Genomic DNA, 12093 nt, shown 5'->3' on the forward strand with positions numbered 1-12093 from the left:
CTTTGGGGGCCTGACTGGCTGCAGAGAGCCGGCTAGGTAGGGCAAGGGTCCGGGCAGGAGAAGACAAGAACTGGGTTGAAGCGGGGCTGAGAGGACACAGAGGAGGAGACAGGGCAGAGCTGGGGACAGGAGGACTGGGGTTTTTTGTTTGTTTTTGTTTTTAGATTTTATTTATTTGAAAGACAGAGATACAGCGAGTGGGAACACAAGCAGGGGAAGTGGGAGAGGGCGAAGCAGGCTTCCCACCAAGCAGGGAGCTGGCGCGGGATCGATCCCAGGACCCCAGGATCATGACCTGAGCCAAAGGCAGAGAAGCTTAACGACTGAGCCATCCAGGTGCCCCGAGGACAGGACTTGAGTGTGATGGACTTTGGGGAGAAAGGGGTACAGCCGGGAGGGATCTGGCCTAGTGACTGGATGTCCAGTGGGGCTTTCCCAAAGATGGGAAAGTAGAGGAGGCGTGGGTTGGTGGGGGCAAGAGGCTAGACTCAGGGTGTGAGGAGGTGCGAAAATCTCCCACATCAGAGAACCCGCCAGGTCACTGGGGGCCCGGATTGCTGGGTCTTTGAAAAAAAGAAGGCCCAGGACAAGGATCGCCGGTGAAAACCCTAGAGCGTCTGAGTTGCATCATTGGAGAAAACAGTTAATGGCTTGTTCTTTGGCATTTATTTCAAAATTGCAGCAAAAGGAAAAAAAAAAAAATCAACAGCAGCACCGGGAGATCCGGCCTGAGAACGGAGATGCGAAGTCGAGTTGGGTCGGGTCAAAGTGTATCCTTGACCCCACAACACGGAGCAGCGGGGAGCCCAAATCCCCCAAGATCTGAGAGGCGGGGCTAGGGGCCTAGACGCCTGGGTCCGACCCTTATGGCTTTGGGAGTGTCGACCATGTAGGGGCGCCAGAGACCCAGGCGTCCCGGCAGCCCCCGGCCTTTTATTTCATATTGCACTTCAGGTGAGTCATTGGTAGGGAGGGGAGGGCCCGTGGAGGACTAGATGCCGCGGGGGTGGGGGGTGGATTCGGGGAGAGGTAGGGCTGAGTCTCTAGCGTCACACTGGCAGCATCCAGTCGTGGGCTCCTGCTCCGTACTGCGAGACAACAGAAGCGAGGTGTCAGAGCAAAGTTACACTGCAACTCCCAGCAAGCCCGGCGGCGTCCCAGGCTAAACGGTTGCGGATGTGCGCCCCGGGACCTCATGGGAAATGTAGTCCACTTCCCGCAAGCCAGCCTACAGCCGTAGGGAAGGGGAACCGTGGCCGAGGCTTAAGGGAGATGGAGTTCCGCAAAAAGTTACTGGAAGGCCTGAAAGGCTTTCGGTGGAAAAGGAGTCGTTTTCGGCTGAGATGTCCCGGAGAGTGAGGAGAGGTGTTGTTCTAGGTCCCGATGCGCAGGACATTAGAGAACCTCACAGGAAAGGCAGTTCTAGGTCGAGTGCCAGGAAAGGAGCCCACAGGTTCTCACAAAAGATATACCTCGGCCGAGATGTATGGAAACACCTCCAGAGGCTGATGAGAGGTAATACTCCTGGGTCACAGAGGGGCACGAGGGTCCAGGGACTTGCCGAAGGAAATTTTTCAGGCCAAAGGGAAAGCCCAGGGTTCCACGGGCTCCCCGCGGGGCTTCCGGCCTGAACTCCCACGGGTCGCTGGGAAGGGGTCCCCACCGCAAGGACACGCATGAGCCACAGAGGCGGAGGGAGGGGGATTCCTCGAGTCACCATTTAGAGGCTCCCAGGAAAGGAAGAGTGACTCGGTCTGGGGTCCAGAGGCCCACGGCAGGGGCCTTTATTGGCTCTTGGGACTGCGGGGCAGCAGGGCTCCCAGTCCAAAGGCTCCTGGGACGGCAACTTCCCAGGGAGCAAACATCCAGCCCACGTCCTAGCCGGTGCATCTCACCTGGATCGCCTTCAGCTCCTTCAGGAAGCGGAGGATAAGCTCAGGCCCGTTTTCCATGGTGGGAATGTGCAAGTGCTGGAGAAGACCGTGCCGTGAGGACCGGGAAACCCCTCTTCTTCCCTCCCGTTTCCGAGGGCAGCCCCACCTCACCTTGCCTTGGTACAGAATTTGGTGCACAGGGCAGACCTGGCAAGCGGTGCCAGAGCCAAAGACTTCCCGGACCCGCCCCTCCTCCAGCGCCCGCGACAAGTCCTTCATGGTGATCTTCCGCTCTGCCACCCGGAACTCACCCTGCCGGGCGACACCCGTGAGCCCAGGACCGGCCCCCGCCGCAGAGCCCTGCCTCGTCCTCCCAGGGCACGGGGACAAAGACACCCGAGGAGACAGACACCCAGAGAGAAGCGGGAGCAGAGACGTGCTGATGGGGTGTCACAGCCCCCTCTGGAGCCTCCTGAAGTTCTGCGCCCGCCCCTCCCCCCGCAGTAGCCCATCATTCCAGCCACCCACGGACACAGTGCCCTCACCCAAGTCCTAGCCAGGTCCAGCAGACTCTGTCTGACGACTCCGGGCAGGATGACGCCGTCCAGTGGGGGGGTCACCAGTTCCAGCACTGGGGCAAGTTCAAGGGCTGGAGGGTTACCTCATGCCCTCAGGCACACCCGCCCATCTTCTTTGAGGCCACCCAAACCCACCCACCACCCCACCACCCATTCCCCACAGCAGGCTAGGAGTTATGACAGACCCACTTCCGGTGGGGGGGGGGATGACACGGAAGGGCTCACCCCCATCCTCGTGGGTCCAGTAGATGAAGATGTTCATGGTGCCCACCTCGGTGAGCTGGTGCTCAGGCCCATAGAGCCAGAGCACCTGTTCACAGCCCCTCTTTTTCGCCTCCTGCTGCACCAACACGGTGGGCCCGTAATTCCTGGCAGAGAGCAGCGTGGTTGACCACGAAAAGGCTCCTCCCTCAGACTCACTTGAGGGCTCACTCCCCATCACAGTGAGCAGTGCCCCAGCCATTTCCATCACAGCGCCGGCGGCTCTGGGTACTGGGGCGCCCTCTAGCCTGGAAGCCCCTGGAAGGCAGGGCCTGCACCTGATTCATCTGCGTCCCCAGCTTCGCTGGGCCCAGGGTCTGGCCCTGGGAGCCTCACAAGGGAGGTATGTGGAAAGGACCCATATGAAGCTCCCAGCTGGGGCCACACTCGGTATCCCCAACACACCGTCACCCCACCTCCTGCCTGGATCACCTGGGGGGGGTACCCTCCCTGCCCTGCTGAACCAAGGTCCCTGGCTTTCCACAGGAAGCCCCCACAGAGCATGGCGGTCACTGGAGGCCCAGGGGACTAGGAGAGCTGCGTATGGGGGTGGGGAGGGCGGGGCGCTGGCCAAGCCTCGGTGACACCAATGAGCTAAGAATAAACTTCATTCCTGAAGGCTTCCCAGGAGGCCAATCAGGGTTTCTCCACTGACTTTTACCCTCCCCCGGGCAAATTCTGAGCCAATGTGTCCACAGCGCTTAGCACAGCCTCCCCTGGCACTCCCGCCACAGTGCCAACAGCATCCCATTCCCAAGGGCAAGCAGAGCTGTCCCCAGCCATGTGAAACTAGACAGAAAGGGCAATTGACATCCAAAGACACAGATCCACACCCGAAGCACGACAGCCAGTGTCTCGGATGTCCAGCATCCGGGACACGTAGGGGGATACGGAGGGTTGGGGGAGGGACTGCTGCAGGGACTACTTACCCCCCCAGCTTGTAGTCACCCACCCCACCCATCCAGGCCCGGATGAAGGTTGGGTCGGCCAGGAGGGAAACAGGATCCACGGCGTCTCCGGGGAAGTATGCGCCCACAGGGCAGAGAATGACAAACAGGAGCGCTTGCGAGGAGCGGGTGACGCCTAGCGAGGGCTGCAGTGGGCGGAAGGTGGCATCAGGGACCCAGGAGTCCAGGCCCCACCCCAAACCTCCTCCCGCCCCCCCAGTCAGGGAGTCCAGCCCACCTCATTTCCGATGATCACAGGCCGGATGTAGAGGCTGGTATCCTTGCCCTCAGGGACCCAGTCCTTGTCCACTTCCACCAGCCTGCGGATACACTCGAGCAACTCGACCTTATCAAAACTCTGGGCAAGATTCCCACGAGTCAGCACTCTCCTCCGCCCTTACCCCCCCCCCCCCAACCTGCTCCCCTGGGGCCAGCCAGGGCCCCTCACCGGCAGGCAGAGGCGCAGGGCCGAGCGCAGCATCCGATCCATGTTGAGCCAGGGGCGGAAGAGGCGTACGCGCTTGTCGCTGCCTTTGAACGCCTTCATGCCCTCGAAGAGCTGCGGGGACGGGCGGGTGGGGGACGGAGCTCAAACCCCACCTCAGGGAACCCCGAGCCACATGGAAATATCCCGAAACAGCGCCTGATACACAAGGACTCAGACACAGATGCAGAGACAGACTGGAGGAGAGATCAACCCGCTGAGCTCAGAGAGGAAGAGGAGGAGGCAGAGACAGACAGAGGGACAGAGAGAGACCAGAAGACAGGAGACACACCCCCAGAGGTGCCGAGGGATCACCCTGCTTAAATCCCTTCCGTGTTACTGGTCCGATTTCTCCGGAACAGTGATGGCATGCAAGTTCTGGGTTTTGTTTTTGTTTTTTTTCCTTTTAAATACTTTAATTAATTTATTTATTTATTTTAAAGATTTTATTTATTTATTTGACAGACAAATCACAAGTAGGCAGAGAGGCAGGCAGAGAGAGAGGGGGAAGCAGGCTCCCTACTGAGCAGAAAGCCCGTGCCTGCGGGGCTTGATCCCAGGACTCTGGGATCGTGGCCTGAGCCGAAGGCAGAGGCAAGTTCTGTTTTTAAAGAATCCTGGGGCATCTGGGTGGCTCAGCCGGTTAGGCATCTGCCTTTGACTCAGGTCATGTTCCCAGAGTCCTGGGAACAAGCCCTACCTCTGGCTCCTTGCTCAGTGGGGAGCCTGTTTCTCTCTCTGCCTGCGGCTCCCCCTCCTTGTGCTCTCTCTCTTTCTTGCTGACAAATAAATAAAAATCTTTAAAATAAAAAAAAATTAAAGATTCCTTGCATTCTTGAGAAGCACTGGACTTGCTATGGGTGAAATACTGAAAAGTCCAGGGTTTGCTTCAAAATCTTAGAGAAAGGGGGGGCACGAAGATGGGAGTCCAGATGGGGACCCACAGGCGCTTGCTGATGAAGCAGGGTGGTGGTGGGGGGCTTATATATCATTCTATTTTTATGTTTGAAATTTCCCATAATAAAAACTTTAAAAAAAAATTTTTAAGTCATCTCTACAGCCTTTGTGGGGTTCCAACTGATGACTCCTGAGATCAAGAGTCACATTCTCCAATGCCTGAGCCAGCCAGGTGCCCCAAAATATTTGTAAAATCAACAACAACAACAACAGTAAAAAAGCCCACGAAGTTGATCTGCACGCCCAGCCTGTTGTTGACCTTGGCCTTGGAGGCCCCACAGGATCTGGCCCCTCTTATCTCCGCCTCCTGAGCTGACACTGCAAACGGGCTACTAGGGCTGAAACCTGTTCATCCAAATTCTTGTCAGCACAGAAGCTGCCTCAGGAAGACTCTGCTTCTAGCCATAGCTTTGAGTCATCACCTAAATGCCTTCTAGATATCTTCCCTCAAAGGCCCCTCAGCAAGTCCGGCAAAGCCGATCTCCAGAGGAGTCCCCATAGGGGGACAGCCCCATGGCCTAACTGGTCACCTTGGCCACACCTCTGGGTGCCATGCTCAGCCCTCCATTCCTGCTCTTTTCCAGCCTGCCAGACCCTTCCTTCCGTCCCTCCCCTGGCTCTGGCCCCAGCTCGGGCTTCCTGGCCTCCGGCTCTCCCCTCCAGCCCATCCTCCAATCAGCCTAAGGGGTGTCACTACAGCCAGAGCCAACCTGTTCCATGCCTCCTCAGGGTCCTCCATCGCTCCCAGCGCCCTCAAAGAGGCTGCCCTCCTGACAAGGTGCCAGCCCTCAGCCCCTCTGAGGCCCCTGATGGCATCCTCAGCCTCCCCTATTGCATTCAATCCCCCAATTCCCCCAAAACGCCGGGCTCTCCTTTGTACTGTGTCTTTGTACTGGTGGCTCCCTCTCCCGCTGACACCCTACGCTTTCTTTGCTGAAAGAGACCCTACTTCCTTTCAAGTTAGAGGTGGGATCGGTGCCTGTTCTGGCTCCCACGATGCCTCAGGGGCCTCCCTCAGGGCACAACTGCCTAGGGCTGTAACCCGAACATGGGGTTTTCGAGGGGAAGAACTGGTTTTCTGCTCTTCTTGGGGACCCCGGCATCACACTGCAGGGGGCCTGGAACACGAGAGACCTCAGGGAACACATCTTGAGCAAGAAGAAACACACAAAGTGTGTGCATGCCCAGGGAAAAATGGACTCAGCGAGAGACACGGCAAGGGGGAAGAGATGCAGAGAGACGGGGAGGGAGGTTGGGGCCATGCCTGCATCGAGTAGTGGAGGCCGGAGCAGGCGGGGTGCAGCATGAGGTTCTGGAAGGGCTGGATACGGGGCTGGCCCCAGCCCTTCTCCTCTTTCCATTCTACCACCAACATGTGGTCAGTGAATATCTTCCCAAACACCAGGGGCTTGCTGGGGTCAGGCTTCTGGTGAGGCTCCTGTGTCATTTCCAGCTGCAGGTCTGCAGCCTGAGAAAAGACGGGGACCCAAGTATCCTGAAATCCGGTCGCAACTTCAAAGTGAAAAACTACAACTCCCATGAACCTCTGGGGCTAAGATCCAAAGACGAAAAAGACCTGTAGCCCCAGAGACTTCTGGGACATACCCTATCACATCTCTCCCACAGCCTTACAGCGGACTAGTAGGACCCCGTTGCCAAACACCTTCACCTTTGGACCCTGGACCCTTTTGGAGATGCCCAAATCCAGCTGCCTACCCCTTCCTCAAACCTAAGAGTCCTGACCCTCCCACCCCCTCCCCCCCCTCAGGCCCAGCAGTCCTGGCCCCAGTCCCACCTTGAGATCCAAAAGTACATTCCCCTCCATTCACCTTGAAGTTGGATGAGGCATATCTTCTGGGGCCACACAGAAGCCAAGAGGCAGGGAGGAGTTTTCGGGCCCAAATCTGGGGATGGGGACAGAAGTAAGAAAAGCAGCGAGGCCAGGAAAGGTAGAGAAAGCAGGGGACCCTGGGCCTGCTTTGCCTCCATGCACTTGGGAGGCCCCTCTGCCCTGGTCTGTCCAAGGCCCAGTGCATTCTAGATGGACCATGTGTTCCTGGACATGTCCACTCCCCTGTCAGATCAGCACCTTGTGGGAGGAAGTCTGAAGGAGGCCAAGCCCCCTCCCTGTCCTCACAAGGACAATTCCTAGCAAGGGCTGAATCAGCTCCCGTCGCCTCCCAGCCAGGGCAAAGTCAAACACAGGCACCTCCCACCCCTGGGAACTTTGGCCCCAGCCCTGAGATCAGCTCAGACAGAAGACAGTGAGGCACGGTGCACAGGTAAGTGAAGGCCTCCCCGGGGGACACAAATTCTGATAAGAATTAGAAAAGTGAGGGGGTGCCTGGGTGTCTCAGTGGGTTAAAGCCTCTGCCTTCAGCTCAGGTCATGATCCCAGGGTCCTGGGATCGAGCCCCGCATCGCATGGGCTCTCTGCTCAGCACGGAGCCTGCTTCCCTTCCTCTCTCTGCCTGCCTGTGATCTCTGTCTGTCAAATAAATAAAATCTTTAAAAAAAAAAAAAAGAATTAGAAAAGTGAGGAATGTAGAGGCCATATTTCCCCAGAACCCAGAAGCTGGGCCCCTGTTCCCCTCCTCCCTCAGACCTAGGAGTCCAGACCTCTGACCTCCTCCTCCCTCAGACCCAGGAACCCAGGCCCCCAGCCCTTCTTCCCTCAGACTCAGGAGATCAGTCCCCGGTCCCACCTTTCTCAGACCCAGGAGGCCAGGCCACCAGCCCCCTCGTCCCTCAGACCCTGCTGTCCAGACCTCTGGCCTCCTCCTCCCTCAGACCCAGGAGTCCAGGCCCCCAGCCCTTCTTCCCTCAGACCCAGGAGATCAGTCCCAGTCCCTCCTCTCTCAGACCCAGGAGTCCAGGCCCCAGCCCCTTCTGTCTCAGATCCAGGAGTCCAAGTCCTTATTCTTTCAGGATATTAGAAATAATAGATATTTAGATAGATAATAGATATTAGATAATAGATATTAGACCAACTGGGCTCAGATTACCTAAGCTCCCAGCCCCATACCTTGGACACCAGTGCCTCCAATTCCCTTCAGATCCCAGGGCTGAGAGGCAGCCCCATGGACCTGGGGTGTGATCCTAGTCATCAACAAAGACCCTGCTCAGACAAACATCTGTGGCCTGCCTGAGACAAACAAGGGAGAGCCAGTCTGTCTGTCCATGAGGGTGGCCTCTCCCCAGTATTCTTTGACCTCACAACACCTCTTTCTCAGCCCGGCAGGAAAGCAGCTGGGTCCTGAGGCTGGTGCAGACAGAACAGCCCAGCCATTTCCTGCCCTGTGAGCTGGGTGAGCGGACACCAGTCAGTGAGAACCAACATGAATGGCAGCCGTCACCGGTCAGTAGGTGAGTCATGGGCCAATGCGGTCTGTGGAGCGTGAAGTCTGAGGTGTGGTTCCCCATCGTGCAGGGCCCAAGGGCTTCGGGGCGGATGAGAGTGTGGGTCCGCGGCGTGGCCCCTAGGTGGCGCCGTGTAGCACCCGCAACTCTGGCGGTGAGACCCAGAGCACAAAGGATAGACACCCAGGGCAGAGACAGCCAGTATCTGGGCAGGAGAGCAACGCTCAGGAGAAGCCAGAATGGAAAAAAAATAAAATAAATAAAAGGGAGGGAAAAGCAAGAATGAGAAAACAAATAGACATAGAAATAGAAAACACAGCCGAGGCGGGTGCGTAGCTGACTCAGTTGGAAGAGCAGGTGACTCTTGATCTCAGGGTCCTGAGTTCGAGCCCCGGGTTGGGTGGAGCAATTACTTAAAAATAAAATAAAATAAAATAAAAAAGGGGGAAACAAAACTGAGAACAGAAATCAAGAACACAAGATGCCAAAGCAGATATGATCATAAAGAGAGACTGCTACAAGAGACAGAATGGGAGACAAACTCAGGTTAAGTCAAGTCTGGAGAAATCTAGACAAATGCCAAGGGTGAGATACAGAGAGGCTGAGGGAGGAGAAAGTAAATAGACAAAGACCAGCCTTCAGGAGAGAGCACAAAGTGAAAGGAGACCCAGAGAAAGGAGGAAAAACAAAGAGACAGAGTGATGCCAACACCTGGAAAGAAACTGACTCAGGGATGCCTAGAGACAGAGTATATCCAAGAGATAGAGAAGGGAGAGGCAGAAAAACACACCCACAGGGCAGAGAGAAGGAGCCGGGCAGTGCCAGGTTGACAATCAGCAATGGCCACCACGCACTTGGGAGGTCCCTCTGGCCATCAAGACCCTCTTGTCCTGGAAGAAGCTGACTTTATCCTTCCAGGACATTTCTGTAGGGGTGGGGTGGGGTGTCCCACCTCAGCTCAGGGAAAGGGCTCTACCATCTGACACCCCAAGCCATGGGAATTGGGTCCAGGGGATGGTAGACGGGCTACTGGGACAAAGAGTGTGAAAAGATTGGGCTGAATCTTAAAATAAATAAATAAATAAATAAGATTGGGCTGAATTAAAAAACAAGGAAGGGGAGAGGGAGGGGGACAGGCACAAAGTAGGGCTCTGCAACGTGATGGAGCCTCCTGGGGTCTCATTACAGCCTAGGACTGTCCCCAGCACAATCCAGGGGTGTCCTCTCAGCAGGGATGTGACCATCAGAGCCCAGCACTGTCTTTGCATAGCTCAGCACTGCCCTTCATGCTTCAGGACTGTGCCCCCATCACAGCCCAGGAAGGGCCCCCCTGGTAATGCAGTGCTATCCTTTGTCTCAGCCAGGGAATGTCCCTATTACAGCCCCAAACGGTCCCAGTCAAAGCCCCAAACTGTCCTCATCATGGCCCAGGACCGATCCCATCACAAGTAGATCTGTCCCATGATAGCCCAGGACTCTCCCATCGCAGACCAAGACTGCCTCACAGCAGCTCAAGACTCCACCAAACTGCCCCGGACTCTCCCACCGCAGCCCAGGAGTGGCACCATCAGAGCCCAGATTGTCCAGGGATAGCCCAGCGTCAGTCACCCCAAAACTCAGAACAGTAACAATGGGCCCTGCTCTCAATCAAGCTGGGGCAGGAGTCCCGGGGCGGGGCAGGGGCAGAACAGGAGGCGAACACCCCTTTTCCTAGTGTGATGGTGCCGCCGGGCACGGCTGTAAAGATCCCTTCTGCGAGCTGTCAGCGTTTCCTTCCTCGCGGAGAAACTGCGCTGTAAAACCCCATTCTCCAAAACTCTGCGGGTCGACCTCTTCGGGGTCAGAAGGGACCGGGAGGACCCGTCTCTGGGACAGCGGGAAGCTGGAAGGCTGATGCGCAGCTCCGGAGGAGAGCTTGCAGGGACAGTCCGCATACATCCTAACTTCTAGTTCAAGAGAACCGGGCCGTGGGTCCAACTCCCAGTCCAGACCCGAGATCCGCGCCTTCATCCTACGCGCACCCCCAGAAGTTCGGGGCGTCTTATCCCGGCGCCCCCACAGGCTGGAGGTTACCCCCTTCTTAACCCCCACCAGCCCCAGCCCGGGGGCTGTCCCATTACTGTACCCTCTTCCGTGTTTCCCTCGCACCTCCCGCTGGTGGCCCCATCCCACCAACTACCTCCCTCCACCTCCCTCGCCCTTAAAGCCTCGTGCACCTCTCCAAAAGACCCCCTCCTTCTCGGTGCTCCGCAGCGGAACCCGAGCGCCGGGGGGCGCGAAGCCGGACGGGGCCGGGAGCTAGTGGTCCACCCGGAAGTGGGCCTCCCCCGCCTCCCCACCCCCTCTCCCGTTTCCCGGGTCCGGGTCCGCGAACCCACCTGTCCCAGTGCGGCTGCGGCCATGGTCGGTGCGGCGGGTAACTGTGCTCGCCCGGGGCGCGGCCCCGGAGAAAGACGTTCCGGCCCCGCCCCGCTCACGCCCCCTCCCGCTGGAGGGCTGCTTGCCCTACGCGGCAGGCGGGTCGGGCCGCCCCAATTATAGGGCGCGGGTGGGGAGCTGGGCCCTGCCAGAGGGCGCATGCGCTGGAATCTGCGGGGCTAGGGGAGTAGGTGGACATGCACCCTCCTCTCAACTCCCACCCAGATTCTGTTCTCGCCACACGATCGCTGTGCAAGACAGTGCCTGAAGTTTTTTTTTTGTTTGTTTGTTTGTTTTAAATGCATTTTAATAGGTACTGTCAGGGAACCCTAACGAAGATAAGCAGCCTGAGGCAAGCTAAAAGACCAAGAACTGGAAAGTCTGCGTGTCTCCATCCCTTGGTGATAAGGCAGAGAGTGCTTTGCTGTAAGTGTCGTGGCGGGTGCATATAGCATGCAAATGAAAAGGAAAAGGACCCTGGAAAAAGGCCTCTGAAAAGGGTGGCACGTAGGGATGGATGAAGGGGTCGCAGTCAACCCCCCCCCCCAGTTGGAATATAGTTTTTCCTTCCAAGGAGAAAATGTATGTGTATTCTTTATAACTTTTTAAGAGATCCAACACACATGGGGCAGCTGGGTGCCTCAGTCCGTTAGGCGTCAGACTCTTAGTTTCCACTCAGGTCATGATCTCAAGGTCCTGAGATCGAGTCCCACACAGCGCAGAGTCAGCTTGTGATTCTCTGCCTTTCCCTCTCCCTCCCCCTCTGCCCCTCTTCCACGCTCACATATTCATTCTCTCTAGAATGAATAAATACCTGAAATAAATAGGGATGCCTGGGTGGCTCAATCGGTTAAGGCTCCGGCTCTTGATTTCAGCTCAGGTCATGCTATCGGGATCAAGAGATAGAGCCCATCTCTGGCTCTTTGCTCAGCGCAGAGTCCGCTTGTCTCTCTCCCTCTCCCTCCCCTCTTCCCCCCCCCCAAATAAATAAATAAATATCATTTTTAGAAAAGATACAACACACATGGTTCCAGTCCCATCAGTGAGACCCGAAAAATTTTAATCCACCAACGCATGAGTGAGCCTCTAAGGACAGCCCCTAGAGCCCCTGGGGTAGTTTTAGCTGGTTATGCCCCCTTGTGAGTGTCTCCCCAATGACAGAACCCCCAGGGGCAGAGTTAGCTAATTACAGCTCATCAGGATCCTTCTAATCC

General features: G+C 56.8%; 1 protein-coding gene and 1 long non-coding RNA gene across 2 annotated transcripts; one reads left to right on the forward strand and one right to left on the reverse strand.

The window, feature by feature from the left end:
* Positions 1 to 319: 319 nt before the first annotated feature.
* Positions 320 to 10983, reverse strand: BCAT2 (branched chain amino acid transaminase 2). The gene is made up of 11 exons (XM_032838925.1): positions 10840 to 10983; positions 6931 to 7005; positions 6366 to 6569; positions 4109 to 4219; positions 3899 to 4018; positions 3643 to 3806; positions 2678 to 2820; positions 2420 to 2505; positions 2046 to 2186; positions 1896 to 1970; positions 320 to 1088 (listed from the first exon to the last, which is right to left on the reverse strand). The coding sequence occupies exons 1-11, from the start codon at positions 10861 to 10863 to the stop codon at positions 1050 to 1052; spliced, it is 1182 nt and encodes a 393-aa protein (XP_032694816.1). The 5' UTR covers positions 10864 to 10983; the 3' UTR covers positions 320 to 1049.
* LOC116855878 lies at positions 7288 to 11748 on the forward strand. The gene is made up of 3 exons (XR_004380456.1): positions 7288 to 7383; positions 8335 to 8467; positions 11193 to 11748. It is a non-coding gene; the product is annotated as an uncharacterized LOC116855878 (long non-coding RNA).
* The last annotated feature ends 345 nt before the right edge of the window (positions 11749 to 12093 follow it).

Source organism: Lontra canadensis, unplaced genomic scaffold (assembly GCF_010015895.1).
Source record: "Lontra canadensis isolate GAN:19392208 unplaced genomic scaffold, GSC_riverotter_1.0 scaffold107, whole genome shotgun sequence".
NCBI classification, from domain to species: domain Eukaryota; kingdom Metazoa; phylum Chordata; class Mammalia; order Carnivora; family Mustelidae; genus Lontra; species Lontra canadensis.